This window comes from Entelurus aequoreus, linkage group LG16 (assembly GCF_033978785.1).
Source record: "Entelurus aequoreus isolate RoL-2023_Sb linkage group LG16, RoL_Eaeq_v1.1, whole genome shotgun sequence".
NCBI lineage: Eukaryota > Metazoa > Chordata > Actinopteri > Syngnathiformes > Syngnathidae > Entelurus > Entelurus aequoreus.
In genome coordinates this window covers 46,832,845-46,852,000 of record NC_084746.1, presented here as the reverse complement: position 1 = coordinate 46,852,000, position 19,156 = coordinate 46,832,845, and the positions used below count along the sequence as shown (strand labels likewise).

Here is a 19,156-nt window from a genome sequence, read left to right as displayed (position 1 = left end):
TGATACAATTGTTTAATTTGGGATATTTGTATTTTTTTTAACATTTTAAATATCTTTAAAATATATAATACACATTTGGGCTGTCAATGTTAACGTGTTCACACATTAATCAAGAAACATTATCGCATTAATCATGTATAAATTCATATTAATCGGGCAATTAATTTTGACCACACATGCTCCTTTATTTTAACTGTAGATGATTACCTGAAAGGTGGAGCAGGTTGCTTTGCAGTCAGTGACCAGACTGTTTTGAGCAAATAAATTCAAATAAAACATTTAAAAATTGTTCCTGCATAACATTCTGACCGTAAAACTGCATTTTTGTCAAAATATTTACTGCGATTAATCAAATTGTAAAAGTGTGATTGCATCCGTTTGACAGCACTAATACACGTACTAATTTTGCCACCTAATGTTGAATTTTTCCGAGTGACCTTGAACGCATCTGGAGTTACCCTTAGAGAGGCAGTAATAATAAATGTATCTGTTTTTGTCATATTCACTCAGTATGGTATGAGAAACATGTTGAAATCATTGAATTTGTGTCTAAAATAAACCAAAAAATGCAAATAGTCTTAAAATGAACTAGAATGTCCGCACGCTGGAACATTTCAGGGGAATTACATGTTTTGTAAAATGATGCAACACAGGCTTGGCCAACATAGCACTTCCTCACTCAAGATAAAAAAATCGATGACTTTTATATGATTTTTTAAGGTAACGTCCGTGTTGTAGAATGTCTGACCAAGGAGAGATATCAATCGAGCCCGCCTTTTTGGACACGCCACCACCACCGTACGATGAAGAGGGGCGGCAGCAGCCGCCGCCCCCGTACTCCCAAGACTCGCCCGAAGACCCTGAGGCCAAAGGTGATGCGGCGGAATGCGAGTCTTCCCCCGATACAAAACCGGATTCTACGCCGGAAGCGGTTCCGCTTTACGAGTCGTCTGCTTTCCAGGACAAGGCAGTGAGGAGGGCGTTTGTTCGGAAGGTTGGTGCACCTTTCACTGACTCGCTATTAGGGTTGCAAAATTCCGGGAATATTCAAAGTTGGAAACTTTCCATGCGAATGAACGGGAATTAATGGGAAATGAATGGCAATAAATAAACATTGAATGCAACATGCTCAAAATAAACTCAAACTGAAACATGCTAGATCTTGCAGCATGATTATTAGCTAAAACAACCTGATTTCATGCAAATTCAGTAGAATTTCAACCCTGCACTGTGCATTCCTCCATCACATGTGCCGTGCATTCTTCCATCACATGCACAGATCATTCCCAGCATGCTACACACTACAGCAGCGCTATTGAGACCACACTAGTATTTGAGCCCAAGGACTTCATCCAGTCAGGTAAGTTTTGATGATATTACTGGGGTAAATATATTTGATCTATGGTATTTGAGTTTAATAGAGGTGTAATTGCTTGTTACTGTATGACTGTAGACTACTCCAGCAGACTTCCACTCAAGCTAGCTAGCTGTTTCTGTACTTGTTAAATGATTTTGGGGCCAATATCTCTAGCTAACTAGGTTTATGTATCACCACAGTCTCATAATGAACCGAAAATATTTCTCCGTTAGCCATGATGCTAATTTTCTCTATGTTAAATCCCATTCATTTATGCTAACGTTAGTGATTCGAATGTACCTTTTTCGTGATCTGTAAAGTTCAACTAGCAAATACTAAATCAAAACGTGTAGTTTCCTCTGCCTTCTGTTCTGCTAGCAATTCTGTTGTCATACAAGAATGTAGGTTATAGTTTAATTTAGCATGCTGATTGAGTGTTCATTTATTCATCCAGCCTATTTCTATTCATTCGTCCATCAGTAAAATATTTTTAAAGACTACTCCAATTGTTTAGCTGACTATTTATATCTGTGTGTGGCATTGCATTAGTGTTTTAAAGGAATAAATAAATACAAACAGAATAATGCCACATACACCATCTGATGTGTGGAGACATTTCACCCCAAACAATGTAGGCGGAAAAGCTGTGTACATTTGCAAATACTGTGCAAAGAGCTACGTCAAAAATGCCAAAAAGATGCAGCAGCATATAGACAAGTGCCCAATAATATATAATTATTGTAATTCCCCATTAATTCTCATGGACGGTGTCCAACTTTGAATAATCAAAAAATGGTCAATATTTCCAAACTTCCCGAGCTTAACTTCCTATGGTAAATTTCCGGAAATGTACTTTCCACCCCTTTGCAACCCTACTCGCTATGCAAGCAGTTGTAGTATCCATCAATGCTAAATCCAAATCTGATCCAGGTTGCAATAATGTAAACACAGTCGGCTTTCAGCAAAGCTTTTCGGTTATCGTATGGCTTAGTAATCATCACTTATTAGTTGGTCTAGAATCAGTGCGCTCCGAGTGCTGTGCTGCTATCGCTTACAGGATGTGGTGAAATCTGACATGTTAATTCAATAGCGCCTGTCTCCCCATGCAGGTGTTCAGCATCCTGACCCTTCAGCTAGTGTTCACCTTCACTGTAGTGTCTGTGTTCACCTTCTCCGATGTGGTCAAGAAAGCGGTCCAGTATAACTTTTATGCCTATATCAGCTCCTTCTGCATCTTTGCTGTGGTCGCCATCGCCCTCAGCTGTTGCCAGTCCCTCAGTCGTCGTCACCCCTGGAACATCGTGAGCCTGGTGGGTCTCCAAAGATGTCAAGCACCCTAATTGTTTCGCTGGAAAGTCAACCAAAACACAGCAAATTGAGTTCATCAAAGATAGCACAATACAGCAGTGATGGAAGTTAAAACAGAAGATGCTGGTGTTCTTCAGGGTTCACCACTGCAGTTTTCATTTATCTTATTTTTCGGACTATAAAGAGTTCTTAAAATCCTTTAATTTTCTCAAAACTCGACGGTGCGCCTAATGCACAGAATCATTTTGGGTGTGCTTACTGACCTTGAAGCTATTTCATTTAATACATGGTGAAATGATAAGTGTGACCAGTAGATGGCAGTCACACATAAGAGATACGTGTAGAATGCAAGATAATGGCAGTCACACAAGAGATATGTGAAGACTGCAATATGACTCAAGTAAACAACACCAAAATTGTATGTTTTATTAAAAATATAGAACATTACACACTGCCCTCAAAAATCTATCAAAATGTTTTAGTACGACTTTGGTAAGCTATGAAGCCGCACCGCTTGATGGATTGTACTGTGCTTCAACATACCAGTATTATTATGGTGTGTGTATAAGGTAAGACATATTATCTGGCGTTTTGTTTCGCAATATTATGCAAAATCTACTTTTCTTACCTTCTGGTACCTGCTGATCTGTATTTGGGATCTGCATAAGTCCTGAAAATTTGCGCGTCCACCTTTGTAGTCCGTGCCGACAACGTAGTCGATAAGCTTCTTCTTTTTTTCTATCTTCCTCGTTATGGGACATTCATCCTCCGCTGTTGCCATTCCTAGTCAGTAAACTTGCCATGAAAGCGCTAAAACATACCAGTGTAGTGAGTTTACATTATTCACCCACGGAACTTGACTTATTAGAGCGTTCCAGTCGGACGGTTTTTCACGGGACACATTTCCGGCGTTGTTATTGCACTAGTGAGCCACTAGTGCTCGGTTATTGATTTAACTGAAGTCTGAATGTCATTAAAACAGTTAACTCCATCTTTTGACACTTCTTCTACTCCCGTCTTTGCACGCTACACCGCTACAACAAAGATGACGGAGAAAAGACGCTGCCGAAGGTGAGCCCCGTAAATAAGACCCACTAAACGGCCCGTCCTGAAGCGACAGTCAGAAAGCGGCTTAAAGATGATCTGTAAAACATCATCTATGCAACATTTTGACCAAAGAACCACCATTACATGTTATGTAGACCACAAGGAAGTGCTTTCAATTTAGGTAAATAAAAAATAAATATGACCTCTTTAATGCGCTCTATAATCCGGTGCCCCTTTTGGATGAAAATAGACCTGACTAGAACCGCTCATCGGCAGTGCGCGTTATAATCTGGTGCGCCCTATGGTCCAGAAAATACGGTAAACTAAATCCCTTTGCCAAGTGTTCTCCCCCAACACTAATCTACACATAAGCATCTTCATCAAGGTTCCGCACACGAGCTCCTCCATTACATTTAACCTTCATTTTCCACTGTAACACTTTCTTGAGCTAGCAAATAACCGAGATTGTCTTGTTTCATGTTGCTGCAATTCTCTGTATTTTGTGTTTTCAGGTCATTGTCACCATCAGCCTTTCATACGTGGTGGGCACCATGGCCTCCTACCACGACACCAGAGCTGTGATCATCACTATGGCGTCGACCTTGGCCATTTCCTTTACCATCATCGCTTTCTCTGCACAGGTCAAGAAACACAAAATTTATTGATTGTGCTCCTAAATGATTCTTTTAAAACTAGAAATTAGAGATGTCCGATAATATCGGCCTGCCGATATAATCGGCCGATAAATGCTTTAATATGTAATATCGGAAACTATTGGTATCGTTTTTTTTATTATCTGTATGGTTTTTTTAAATTATTTTTTTATTAAATCAACATAAAAAACACAAGAATTAGTGCACCAACCCAAAAAAACTCCCTCCCCCATTTACACTCATTCACACAAAAGGGTTAAATAAATGATAAATGGGTTATACTTGTATAGCGCTTTTCTACCTTCAAGGTACTCAAAGCGCTTTGACAGTATTTCCACATTCACCCATTCACACACACATTCACACACTGATGGCGGGAGCTGCCATGTAAGGCGCTAACCAGCAGCCATCAGGAGCAAGGGTGAAGTGTCTTGCCCAAGGACACAACGGACGTGACTAGGATGGTAGAAGGTGGGGATTGAACCCCAGTAACCAGCAACACTCCGATTGCTGACACGGCCACTCTACCAACTTCGCCACGCCGTCCCCGGGTTGATTCTTTCTGTTATTAATATTCTGGTTCCTACATTATGTATCAATATATATCAATACAGTCTGCAAGGGATACAGTCCGTAAGCACACATGATTGTGCGTGCTGCTGGTCCACTAATAGTACTAACCTTTAATAGTTAATTTGACTCATTTTCATTAATTACTAGTTTCTATGTAACTGTTTTTATACTGTTTTACTTACTTTTTTATTCAAGAAAATGTTTTTAATTTATTCATCTTATTTTATTTTATTATTTTATTATTATTTTAAAAAAGGACCTTATCTTCACCATACCTGGTTGTCCAAATTAGGCATACTAATGTGTTAATTCCACGACTATATATCGGTATCGGTTGATATCGGTATCGGTAATTAAAAAGCCATTATCGGACATTCCTACTAGAAATGCCTCAGAAATTGATGGTGAATGTTGAGTTACCGACGCACGCGTGAACAGACATACTTAATGTACTTTTGTCCATTTAAAAGCAAGCTGTAGAAAGCCATCAATTGTGCCACGGATTTTCCTTTCAACTGCCAAAATAATAAAAATAGTTATATTAAAATAATTTAAATTCACATATGACATTAAAATGCAATGTTAATGTTCTTGATTCTAGAAAATGGCACACATGCATATTGATAAAGCTTAGCTGGAGGACCTGAATTAAAATGATGGTTAAATGTATTTTTCACACACCTCCGTCTCTCTGTTCTTAGCTAGTTAGCTAGGTAGTAACAAGCGAACTATCTTACCGAGGGGTCGGAGAGCACATCCTCCAGGTATCCAACATGCCCCTGATTTAAATGCTCCCGCATCACAGACCTACTGCTAAGAAAAACAAGGTCCGCTCTGCAAACTGAGCAAGTTATTTGTGTTTTAGACACGTTCAGGATGAAATGTTCCTGTGCTTTCGATGTTTTCATTAGCAGTGTTATTGCAGTGGCCGCAGCCATTTCTGTCTAGAAAAACACGAGCTATGACGATGATTATTATCGATAAATGAATTTGTCAGCGACAAATTTTATTTATCGATTTCTGACGACACTGTTGACTAATCATTGTACCCTGCAAAAAATGTATACACATACATAAGTATTGGAATACTCTATTCTAGAGATGTCCGATAATATCGGACTGCCGATATTATCGGCCGATAAATGCTTTAAAATGTAATATCGGAAATTATCGGTTTCAAAAAGTAAAATGTACGACTTTTTAAAACGCCGCTGTACGGCGTGGTACACGGACGTAGGGAGAAGTACAGAGCAGTTGCGTCTCCCTGTCATACTTGCCAACCCTCCCGATTTTCCCGGGGGAAATCATCGTATGTTTTTCTTTCCTGCGCCACTTTTTGCAAAAGAAACATCCGCGTCACAAGAACCAGCTCAGTGGCCTCGTGGTTAGAGTGTCCGCCCTGAGACTGGGACGTCGTGAGGTCAAACCCCGGCCGAGTCATACCAAAGACTATAAAAAAATGGGACCCATTGCCTCCCTGCTTGGGTTGAAATTGGGGGTTAAATCACCAAATGATTCCAGAGCGCGCCGCACGCTGCTGCTCCCATCACTTCCCAGGGGGTGAACATGGTGATGGGTCAAATGCAGAGGACAAATTTCACAATGTGTGACGATCGTTGGGACTTTCTTTAACTTTAAGAAGAATGTAGACATGAATTACCATGAATTGATTAACGTGGACCCCGACTTAAACAAGTTGAAAAACTTATTCGGGTGTTACCATTTAGTGGTCAATTGTACGGAATATGTACTGTACTGTGCAAGCTACTAATAAAAGTTTCAATCAATCAATCAAAAACAGAAAGCTCTGTGAAGAAAGCAGACTTATGTTGAATGCAGTAAGACTCCACTGCACCATACGCTCACTCACTTGAGAGCAAAGTTAACACATCATACATTTAACACTTCTTTTCACACGTACAACCATTGCCTGGACACAACAAAGTATTTGTAATTCCATTATTGCCTATGGAAATAATATATTGTTGACATCTGTAATAAGATTCCTGAAGGAAAGTGTTGGTGTGTTTTGGCTGCAGACGCGCTACGATCTGAGCATTTGCCACGGCCTCCTGTTGGTTCTGGCGGTGGACTTGCTGATGTTTGGCGTGTTCAGCACCTTCTACTACTCGTACATTGCTGAAGTCTGCTATGGATCTTTGGGCGCTCTGCTCTATGCTTTGGTAAGGAACATTAAGACTGACTGGTTCTTACCGTAAGACATGCATCCAGACGCCAGCTTTGTCTCGTATCCAGTTCCTGATGTTTGACTGTCAGCTGATGATGGGACTGATGGGCCACCGCTTGGATCCTGAGGAGTACGTCACCGCCGCTTTGATGATCTACCTGGACATTATGCTCATCTTCATTTACCTGCTAGGGAGGCGGTGAAAGATTCAAAACTCCAATCTTGGCGAAGTGTCCTTTATTCTTCTCTCTGTTTAAAAGTTGATGATTAGCAATGCTCTTTTTACACGCTTCTTTTGAAATCTCATTGCATTACACAACAAGGCATTAAGGCTATGCCCGCACGCAGACTGATGTTTTTTTTTAAACTATCACGCCACACCAACAGGTGTCACCATTGTAGCCAAAATGAAGCTTAAAGAAAGTCAATTCCGGAAAAAAGCAACATGCACTTTTCCAAATGAGTCATTGCGCTCAGTGACCTAAAATATACTTTTTACAGGTTAACATTACATACAGTACCTTTAACATATGTTTTTAAGAACAAGTGTTGTGTGAACATGGTCTTAAGTTGTTTTTTCATCTACATTCTTGAACAATGGGCAGAAAGACACGTCATATAGCCCATGTAATGCTGAGAGTGCCTACATGATGTTAAATAAAGTATCATCCGTCACCAGAGCGATGAGTAGTTGAACTTAATGCGCAACAGGTAGCGCATGCGCGTCTGGCCCGGGTTGTAAACGACAAACTCGTTGTAGAGGAGCGAGTAAACGCTCCCACTGCCCGCCAGTGCCGCTGTCTTCACGCACGGACCCATTGGCACCGTCATGCCGTTCCTGAAAGACATCAACGAATGAAAGGAGAGGTACTTTAAAACGTGCTTTTTAAGGGCCATGATGGTGACTTTAAATGTTATGGTGATAGGAGCTTTAACATTTAACAAGAATTGCATGGCACATGATCACAATGTATGCCACATGATTTTCATCCAATTTTGTAATTTTGGCAATTGCGTCATGACAACCCTTGAACTCACCAACGCCACAAACAAATTGCCGTCCTGTGGGAAACACTGAGGCATGTATGTGATTTTTTTAATATAGCGGCATAAAGGTATGCTGTTAGATCAGTGTTTTTCAACCACTGTACCGCGGCACACTAGTGTGCCGTGAGATACAGTCTGGTTTGCCGTGGGAGATTATCTATCCATCCATACAATTATGGATACGTTCATTGCCAAATTTTCAGAGAGACAGCTAAAACGTGTTATTAACATGCATTATCACGATATGACGATAGAATTAAAATCTCTAAAATTGGCCCAATCTATATAAATAATTTCATATATATCTTGAAACCTTAAAAGCATTCCTATGCTAAACTATCTCAACAAAACATCTACATCTGTTGATGAATTCAAAGCAAATTTGTGCAAAATAAATACATATCTCATTACGTTGAAATTATTAGATTTTTTTTTAAATATGGTGAACGAAAACAAAAATTAGCCATTAGCCACATTTTGGACACCCCTGGAGGAGCGTGGTTGAATTACAATCTTAAATTACACTTTCATCACACACATCGAAGATAAAGGTTACTGCTTAAGACTGGATAGATTTTTCATTTTCCACTCTAGTGCTTCTATTGATTTGCAGACATTGTTGTACTTCAATAAATCACAAAACAACACTGAGTTGTGTGAAGCTGAGCTTACAGAACCACAGAGTTTTTGGGGTCGGGTCCGGTTTGTCCTACACCCTTGGTGCTGTGTTTTCCAGCCGGTAAGTTGTTGGCATTGTAGTTGGCGTCCAAGACCTCATTACTGTCTCCCACGGCGACCTGCACAAACACACAAACACCACAGATTGTTACAACTGCTTGCAGACTGGTATTAGGCATTCAGGTATTTTATAATCCCACAAAGTAATGTGTGTTTGAGTTCTGATACCTCGCAGAGCATCAGCAGACCGACTTGGTTGTGGTTTCTGGCAAAACAGTAGTTAGCGCTCTTCGATGACATGTCGGCGAAGTAGATGCCTTTACCGAACTGAATGAGACACAAGGTGACAACCAACAAAAGTTTCAATGTTTTTTAAAGGCATCTATAAAAAGGGTTTGTGCAAGTATCAGCAAATTGAATTTAATGCTTTTTAAGGCCCTTTTTAATGCAACTTAAAACAAATGTAATGACTATGTACTCCGGGGGCAAATTTCAATTCAAAATACATCGAGATTGGACTGTTATAAATGACTTACATTTAATTAAAACTTTTAAAAAATGTTGATGGATGACATTTTCCAAATTCCGAGAAAATTCCCATTCAAATGAATGGACAAGCTTTCCAATCAACCAATCAATATCAATTTTAATTTACCAAGTGAAAAACTAATTAAAATATATTTTCCAAGAGTGACCTGGCCAAGAGGGCAGCAACACAAAGTTAAAGGAAATAATTATAAGAACAACAAAAACAGCAGCAGTCACACACGACAATTAAAAAAATAAATTACTTACATAATGTATATGTGATAGGTCAAAACAATGTATAAAACGTTTTAGCAAAAACAACTTAAAACAAGTACAATGCCCTATAGGAACAGTTTCTCGATCCATTAAAATGGCCTGAAATTCCCCCAAAGAGATCAGCAGTTATTCCATGACCATGGAGCAGCATATCTGAAAGCTTTTTTTCCAAGATTTGTGTTGGCTGTAGGAACAAACATGCCAACATCCAGCGATAAAATCTGCGAACTGACAAAGATGGACAGTCTGCATTTGCATATAAAGCGCAATGGTGTACAAGGTTGCCACAACTAGTAAAAAAAAAAGTAAGGCACAGTGGTAAACAGTATCCAGTTTTTTCAAATAAGTGTCAGGACAAAATACTAAATAAAAAAAGCGAGTCTCCAAAATCTAGCAAAGGTACAAAAGTGGTCAGAATCAAGCGTTTCCTAACTTGTATTGAAAAGCAGGACTTGTTTCCGAAGAAAAATCCCAATTTAATTTTGAGTTTAGCCACACCTTTTTCCAATGTGAGATCTAAAAGACAAATTGTCATCAATAACAATCATTAAGTATTTGTACATCGTGACCATTTGTTAACACATTTTACTCTTCCTGAACATTCAAACTAACACTCTCCCAAGTTCCAAACCAAAGTAAGCTTTTCCAAGAATTTCTGGAATACCTGGTAATCTGTAACAGTAAATCTAAAAAAAAAAAAAGGATCACTACTAACATATTCCTCAACCAATTCCAACCATTTTAACACCAACATTTAGCTCATTCATGCTATTTATCACCTTCCGAAAAGTCACACTTTTCCCGAGATTTCACGATTACCAGGAAATTCCCGTTGAAATGAATGGGACATTTTTCAAAGTTCCACAATTCTTACATTTCTCATCCAATTCAAACCATTCCACCATCAAAACATTCCACTCATCCTCGACATTCAAACTAACACTTTCCCAAGTTCCAAACCAAATTTCAGTTTTTGTTACATGGTGACATCTTGGAAGTATTCTATCTGTTCTAATGTTAGCATGCTAACGTTAACACGCTAATGTTTTATGCTAGCATCTAAGCTAATTTTGTACACTCTAACCTAATATTCATAGATTTTGTTACTTGGCGGCATCTTAAAAGTATGCTAGCTGTTTCCCTGTTAGCACACTAAAGTTACAAGCTATCATTTTAGATAATTTTATGTTCTAAACAAAATATTCATTGATTTTTTTTAATTTGGTGCCATCTTAGAAGTATGCTAGCTGTTTCCCTCTTACCATGCTAATGTTAAAATGCTAACATTTTATACTAGAACTTTAGCTAATTTCGTACTTTTTGATCTATTATAAATGGATTCCGTTATTTGGCGCCATCTTAAAAGTATGCGAGCCCATCATCTGTTAGCATGCTAATGTTAGCATGCTAATATTTTATGCCAGCATTTTAGCAAATTTTGTACATTTTAAACCAAAATTCATGGCTTTTATTTATTTGTTGCCATCTTACAAACGGCAGAAAATGGATGGATGGATCTTAGAAATATGCTAGGCCTTAACCTGTTTGCATGCTAACGAATAAAACCAGCAAAAGTTTTACTGGCGTTATCATTATTACCGTCTATCGTTGTATTCCTAAATTGAATCGGCCTAGAAGCTGGAATGTCAAACAATAGTGAATCCAGATCTGATTCAGATTGCAGCAATGTAAACACAACATGTAAAATGCTATCGAACCTGTTCAGACGGTAATATCACTGTTAAATATCAATCGGTCTTGTCTGTCCTGAGTGCTATGGTTTGCAGGATGCGATGACGTTTGTCCTACCATGTAACCTGTGACAGGAGCTTCGGGCGGCGCCACTCGGAGCCCCTGGCTGAGGATGCCGACCCAGTTAGTGAGGCGAGATCCGTGCCACAGCAGCATCCTGAATCCCAGGGATAACAAGTGACTTTAGAAGTTTGACCAATATACTGTATGTCCATGGACACCCATAACAGTCACTAAGCTTTCTGTGATGGAGGCAGTTTGACCCTGGATAAGATTATTTATATTCCAATATTTCCAATGTGCTATGACCTGTTGTGTATTTGTGACGTGAAGTGGGCTGTCTCGCCGTCTCTGTCCACGGCAAAGATGTCCAGCACGCTCATGGTGTAGTCAGCGTGTGTGGAGGCGTGAGTGGACTGCAAGTACTTTTCAATCACCTGGACATGGAGACATAAAATCATCATTGCAGACAATTACTTTTATGTCTACAGTGTTTTTTATTAGTAATATATTTAAAAAAGTCAGACAAAATTAGCATTTCAATGTATAAATGAACAAGTATCGAATTATATAGGTTTGCGTCTGAAATCTCCGATGTACTGTACATATACTTTACTTGTTCGAAGTAACATCTAAATGTCTTCTCATAAGCAGACAGGATTCTTGTATTTTAGTATAGTAATTTACAAAAAGTTAACATAGTAGGCTTTTGGCTATAGGCTACTAGGAGCTCGCAGCTACACTATAGCAAAGCACACAAATAGCACAAAAGTTAGACATACGTAGTAAGTGTCCTTTATTGAACAATAATGCAGTCAAAAACAGGACATTTGTCCAAAAAAAACATATTAAACTAGATGAGGTAATTCCTGAAGGAATTGCATGTGAATGCTCCAATGCTGAAGTTGAACTGAAATGCTGTCAGAATGAAGTATGAATGTAATAATAGTTGGAATGTTGAAGAGTCTGAATATTTTGAAATTGGAACGGTTTGAATCAGATAAAAAATGTGGGAGTTGTGGAACTTTGAAAAATGTCCCATTCATTTCAATGGGAATTTCATGAAAATTTGGGAATTCCAGGAAATGAGGGATTTTTTAGAAAATGGTAAACAATTTGAATGTTCTGAACGGGTTGAAATGGTTGGTGTTGGAATTTTTTAAAACGGTCGAGAAATGTTGAAGGAGTAACATTTTTAATTCAGAAATGGTATTAAGGAATTCCTGGAATTTCGGGAAAACCGGGAATTTTTCCTGTTCAAAAAACAACTTCGTTTTTTGTCCTGATTAAGAGGAATTATTTGACGGTGGAACAGTTGAAGCGGGTTGAAAAATGTGGGAGGAATAGTCGACATTAAAAAGGGTTTGGAAAACTGGGAATTCCTGGAATTTTTTTTTAACTTGGAAATATGATCATTTCAATGTCTAAGATGAGTGGAATATGTTGAAGCTGCTGACTTGTCTTCATTAAAGAGGATCCCCTGGTGGCCTTCTAATGAACTGGACTTTCATATTATGAAGTCGGGACCGGGGGTGGACCACTCCTTATGCATCAGTCTGTGACGTCTCTGCGCCCCGACTTGTCTACATGCAAGAGGATCCCCTGCTGGCCCCACTATAGACTGGACTCTCCCATTATTAACCGCATCCACTTCACATCGATTACACCGGTCGCCCAAAGGGAGAGTCCCCACATCTGTGGTCCCTTCCAGGGTTTCACGTTGTTCCCATTGGGTTGAGTTTTTAGTTGCCCTGATGTGGGATTTATTGCTTGTGCAGCCCTTTGAGACATTTGTGATTAAAGGCTATATAAGTAAACTTTGATTGATTTATTGATTAATAAACTGCTATAAAATTGATTAGCTTGCAAGTTAATGTGATGTACAAAAATCCCTTTTTTTTAACCAATTTTTAGGAGATTTCCCATATTTTGAAATACAAATGTAAATGCTCCTCTTAGACATATGTAATAAAGGTTTTTTTGGAATCCCCTGATGTTGTTTGGGGCTAAATTAACCACAACATTAGCGCCCCATTAAACATGGTCCGATTCCTAAAATAAAATGTAAAAAAAAAACACCTAAAGCCTTGTAAAACAGACTTATGCTATTTATGTTTAACTAAATTTTACTGCAAATTAATATCTTCTCTAAATATCGGTTATCGGCCTCCTTGACCAATAATTGGTATCGGCCCTAAAAAAAACATATCGGTCGACCTCTAAGTCCACAATATAAAATAGTACAATTATTTATGATTCCTGCTGATATTGTATCAAATCACAATCGATATCGGCCAATGCTCAAGGCTCCAATACCATTAGCATGTCGGAAAATAAAAAGATCAATCAATCAATCAATGTTTATTTATATAGCCCTAAATCACAAGTGTCTCAAAGGGCTGCACAAGCCACAACGACATCCTCGGTACAGAGCCCACATACGGGCAAGGAAAAACTCACCCCAGTGGGACGTCAGTGAAAGACTATGAGAAACCTTGGAGAGGACCGCATATGTGGGTAACACCCCCCCCCCTCTAGGGGAGACCGAAAGCAATGGATGTTGAGTGGGTCTGACATAATATTGTGAAAGTCCAGTCCACAGTGGATCCAACACATCAGCGAGAGTCCAGTCCATAGTGGGGCCAGCAGGAAACCGTCCCGAGCGGAGACGGGTCAGCAGCACAGAGATGTCCCCAACCGATGCACAGGCTAGTGGTCCACCCGGGGTCCCGACTCTGGACAGCCAGCACTTCATCCATGGCCACCGGACCTATGCAACTCCCCCTCCCAAGGGACAGGGGAGAAGAGGAGAGAAGAAAAGAAACGGCAGATCAACTGGTCTAAAAAGGGGGTCTATTTAAAGGCTAGATTATACAAATGACTTTTAAGATGGGACTTAAATGCTTCTACTGAGGTAGCATCTCTAACTGTTACCGGGAGGGCATTCCAGAGTACTGGAGCCCGAATAGAAAACGCTCTATGTATTGGAAAACCTCTAGTTAAGACGGTGATGAGCCGAGGGGGAGGAAGAGAGGGTAGATCTACACTTTGCTATGAGTTATTTCTGGAATTCAATATTGTTTCTCACCTTCTTTATCAGAGTGCTGAGAATCGCAACTTTCGTGGATTATTTTTCAGTCTTAATCAAATAAAGCAGAGACTAAGTCAACAACGCAAGGGATTTTTTGTTTTAGGCGCTCGATCCCACGGAATGACACAGACTGGTTTTCTCTTGCGTGCAGTGTTTGGTGAGTGAACGAAAAATCCTACTGCGGCGTGTAAAAAAACAAGTTGCAACTGTATAAGTCTCTCTGGAAATGCATTTAAACATTGTCACATGGCAGGGACAGACCTTGTATTCTTGGCTGACGGGGTCCAGAGGGTTCAGCTGGCAGTTGAGGGAGCTGTAGTGTCGGTCCAGAGGATGCTCATCACCATTATCGCTGCTCAGGACCATTTTGACTGCGATCTGAATGTCCCTCAAGGCCTAAGCAGACATATTCAAGAGTGATGGTTACTTCAAAAATAGTTACAAACACTTTACTGACATACTATCTCAATTGTCACCTCCAAGAGCTCAATTTTTTTCTTCAGCTCGTCTTCTGTCCGAATAATGGGCGGAGTTTTCAGTCTACATCGCATGGAGAGAAGAAAGCATAAATACATCAAACTAAATATTTTATTTCTGTCAAGTTAATTTGTCGCATCTTCCTTACCCAAAGTCATGCGGGATGCGGGTATAGAACTGGTTGCAGGCTTCCACCAGCTCACGGGCGCGGTCTTTATGCTTTAAGCACGTCTCAATCCTCTTTAGCGCCGTGTAGCCCGCACTGATCTGCTCCAAAGTCAGCTTTCCTGCAAGCAAAAGCACAGTCCAAACATTTACATGCAACCATTAATGCCATTACAATAACACTTAAGTCAGTAATATAACCTTGTTAGCCTCTTAGCATTGAGAAGTTTGTTGTCACACACACAGACCCACAATAGTGCTTACTAACATGCTTTATGGTGTGAGACTTGAATTGGCTGTCATTATAATGAGTGATTGTTTTGGGCTGACCAAGGGGAGCCTTGCGAGTGTCGAACTTCATTTCCAGCACAACCTCCTCCATTGCTTTGAGGTCACAGATGAGCTCCAGCAGAGACTGGACCTTTATGTCCAGCTTGGAGGTTTTCTTCTCTGGCACTTCGGCGACTGGCAGGGTCTCCTTCTCATCCTGCAGTGAAGAAATTTACAACACTTTTATTCAGTGATGCTCAAGGTCGAGATAGCTTAGTTCTTTGTGCCAAAATGTACCTTAGAACTTGTGCTGTAATCCATGTAGACCATGTCATATTTTCCAGCCACCTTCTCAAAGCTTGCTCTGTGTTCCCACTCGTTCTTGGTCTTGTCCAAAAACCTGAAGCCAAAAAGCATAAAGCAAAACAAAATAACCAAAAATATTAAAAAAAGAGTAACTCAACCAAGGTGGTGCGCTTACTTTCTCTTGAAGATATCTTTGGCCTTCTGCAGATCTCCATTGCACGGCGTCAGGCTGTTCTGACCCACTTTGCCCACTGGGAGACACCAAAGAGTCATTAAAAATGTCACACCGAGACACATAGGACATGAGCGGACGCACTGACCTCTGCCCCACCTCATCCACACGCTGAACGCCTTGGAGGCGTCGTCCTCCAACAGCTGGATCAGGTAATATTTGTTGTTGTTGTACTGAAGATTGGTCTGCAGAAACAAGACGGAAAAAAGAACGTTTGTTTGCATATTTGTCCAGCAGCTAATACCGCCGAGAAGCATGTTACCTGGTTCATCATTACGTCGTAAACGTCCTCTCCTTCACAGTAAACATGAGCCTGAGAAGACAGACAGACACACTGAAAAGTCTGCAAGCTGGGAAATCGGGCCATTTAATTGTTTTACTGAAAATAATTAAGTGAGTTTTAAGTGTAGAATTAGCAAATACATATATAGCCAAATGGCAATTATAATCAGAGCATGTTGACACTTAAAAGTTTACAGTGAGTCAACAAAAACAATATTGTAAAAATAAACTGTTCTGAAATGTATAATCTTTTAAATTGAATTTATTATAACATGCAATCAGATCAATGTGCACGACACTTTTTCAGCAAATTAATTTTGTTTTAAATCCCAAAAAATAATGCTCACTCGCCTCAATATTTACAGCGCAGTGTGGCGAGGGACGACTGTACTTTATTTGCTCAGTTCCCTGACATCTGACATTCAAACATAAACAAATGCCCTCTGAGAGCACAGTTTTATAAGATTCTCTTTGAATGAGAGTCACTTAAGTTGTGGTACCTTTCCAAGCTTCTTCTGGCACTCCAAGTCCACCGGAGCTTTTCCCTTCATGACCACTGTCTTCACAACTTCTGTTCAACATCAAAACAGCAATGTTAGTATAATATTGTACTATGAAACTCACAGTTCAGTTGTAACAGCAGCAAAGGAGATCAAACATGTCTTATGCACAGGTTTATGCTGGCAAAGCATGTTAACACGTGGTACAGGTGACTAAAGGTGTAAGAATCGAACGCACCTTCACTCTGTGTTTCTTCTTTCAGCCTTTTGTCAGATTTCCCTTCGCTCTTGCTCTGGCTTCGTTTCCTCTTGCCTGTCGCAGCCGGCCGCTCCTCGCTCTCCTCCTCTTCTTCTTTGACTTCAACTGGACCACCATTAGGAGCGCTCGTGTCACCTTTGTCATCAGAACCTCTTCCTGCAAGCCATATAAAAACTTTAATTACTTCAAAGTCCTTTAAGTATGAAAATGTTTTTGTGGCGCAAGCACACATACCTGTTTTCGCCGGCTGGGAGCGAATCTTCCTCTTGTACTTGCTGACAGGATTGATTTGGACCATCTTCTTCAGGTCCACCTCGTAAGCCGCCCCCGAGCCCAAAGTCAGAGAGACGGAGGTTTTCCCCGAGGTGACAGCCGAGTCCAGCAAGGCACTGTCAGATGTTGAGTATGGTTCCCATTGACCTTCATCTCCCTGCCACTGCCACACTGAACACATCAAATAACATGTCAACATTATGGTTCTTCGTGGAACAAAATCCCCACAAACAAAGTGAGCTATGTTCTCAAACTGTACATTTCTTGTGTTGCTGGAGAAGATAACATTTTTGGATCTTCAATGCACACCTGCCAGCAAGTTAGCAAAGCAGAAATGTGTAATTAAATGTGAGGATATTTTGTATACCTGTACAGCTCCACTAATGGACATTGGAGTGTTACTTTAGGTGTACAGCTCCACTAATGGACATTGGAGTGTTACTTTCAAAGGCAAAATTAAACTATTGCTAGAAACATAATTTTATATGGGACTTTATTGTATTATATGTATAGTACATGTTCCAAAAAGAAAAAAGCATAACACACCACCATAATTAGAGATATTACAAGTCAAAGTGATGAAGCTTAGTGTTACGCTCATGACTTGGTGTAACTAAACATTACCCTATAAGATGAAGGCTATTGCATTTTATTGATATTTGAAATGTATTCAATGTTTATAAATGAATATTTAAATATACTAAATGTAAAAAAGGGAATAAATATTCAAAATAAGATCATTAAATGAAATCTATTTTGGTTACGCCATCATGAGCGCAACACAAGGTTGTAAAAGTTTCAACTACAATTCTAAATAAGATGTCAAAAGCAAACTGAAATCAAAAACACACAGCTTAAAGATTGATCAATACATATTTAAATTTAGTAATACACAAATATGATGATTTAAGAAAATATAAAAGAAATATACCTGAACAGAACACTCATGATGGTTACACCAAAAAGTAACGCTATGAATCGTGTTTTTCCAAGTTTTTGGTTGCATTTTTATGCTATTTCTAAGCATCTCCTTTTCATTATCGTTGATTTTAAATGGTCAAACTAATGCATATTATATATGCATGCCCTAGTAAACAAAAAAAGTCACATTTATTTTGATTGTTACATTTTGAAGTACATTTGTGCAGGTGGGTGCGAATGTACCCATTACCAGAGCTGTACACATACATATATATCAACATCATGAAATACAACAATGATAAACACTTTTTTATTTTGTTTTAGTTGTTTTTTATCAAAAATGATGCATTATTCCCTGTAGTGTTGACTTCAATAACAACGTAAAGTAATATTGGTGTTTTGTGACATCAAACTGTATCTGATATCAAAGCCATTTAAACAAATTATGTATAATAATCCATCAATTTTCTACCGCTTGTCCCTTTTGGGGTCATGTAATAATACAAATGATGCATCACTGTTTAATTTGAGGACAAAGTCTCCTGAAATTGTTTGTGACACGACTGCAAATCGAGTTGATTTAATACATACATTATAAACGTCGCAATTGCAATAAAGTTAATAAAAAAGTCGTTTGTACAATTTTAACAAAATCATCACAATAGTCAGTTTAAATAAACGGAGCTAGTTTCGTTACTCTCATTTGCGGTCAACACACACTTAATTGTGACTTACACAGCATTTACGTTCTATCAGCCCGGTCGAGCTAACCTTTAATACCTTTGTGAGACTGGACTTCTTCGTTTTGTAGCAACGTTTTGCTTTTAGAACTTCTTGTCCGCCTCGTCATTGTTCATAAAATGAAAATATGCAGTGAAAACAAAAAACAGTATCTTGAGAGGGCGGGAAAACATACACTTCCTGGTTGCCCGGTGACGTCAGATAGAGATTGTCAATAAAAGACGGAATACAC

The 19,156-nt window shown here is 39.3% G+C and overlaps 2 protein-coding genes across 4 annotated transcripts in view; one reads left to right on the top strand and one right to left on the bottom strand.

Moving 5' to 3' along the window:
- si:ch211-284o19.8 (protein lifeguard 1) overlaps positions 1-8,248 on the top strand; it is an 8,414-nt gene extending 166 nt beyond the window's left edge. Inside the window, exons 2-6 of one of the 2 annotated variants that reach the window (XM_062023133.1) lie at positions 721-994; positions 2,467-2,667; positions 4,225-4,353; positions 6,978-7,121; positions 7,195-8,248. In XM_062023133.1, coding sequence (XP_061879117.1) covers positions 740-994; positions 2,467-2,667; positions 4,225-4,353; positions 6,978-7,121; positions 7,195-7,329 — 864 coding nt within the window. In that variant the 5' untranslated portion in view covers positions 721-739 and the 3' untranslated portion in view covers positions 7,330-8,248. The remainder of the gene's footprint in view (positions 1-720; positions 995-2,466; positions 2,668-4,224; positions 4,354-6,977; positions 7,122-7,194) is intronic. The other variant, XM_062023134.1, reaches the window with a different exon arrangement.
- parp2 (poly (ADP-ribose) polymerase 2) lies at positions 7,332-19,135 on the bottom strand. Of its 2 annotated transcripts, none has more exons than XM_062023129.1 (17): positions 18,964-19,135; positions 17,224-17,433; positions 16,969-17,145; positions 16,731-16,801; positions 16,211-16,261; positions 16,037-16,133; positions 15,892-15,967; positions 15,708-15,810; positions 15,471-15,627; positions 15,124-15,262; positions 14,975-15,038; positions 14,760-14,894; positions 11,717-11,844; positions 11,465-11,564; positions 9,080-9,178; positions 8,846-8,970; positions 7,332-7,964 (listed from the first exon to the last, which is right to left on the bottom strand). In XM_062023129.1, the coding sequence occupies exons 1-17, from the start codon at positions 19,031-19,033 to the stop codon at positions 7,799-7,801; spliced, it is 1,968 nt and encodes a 655-aa protein (XP_061879113.1). In that variant the 5' UTR covers positions 19,034-19,135; the 3' UTR covers positions 7,332-7,798. The 2 variants fall into 2 exon arrangements, with proteins under 2 accessions (XP_061879113.1, XP_061879114.1); XM_062023130.1 differs by having other exon boundaries at positions 18,919-19,040.
- Positions 19,136-19,156: the final 21 nt, after the last annotated feature.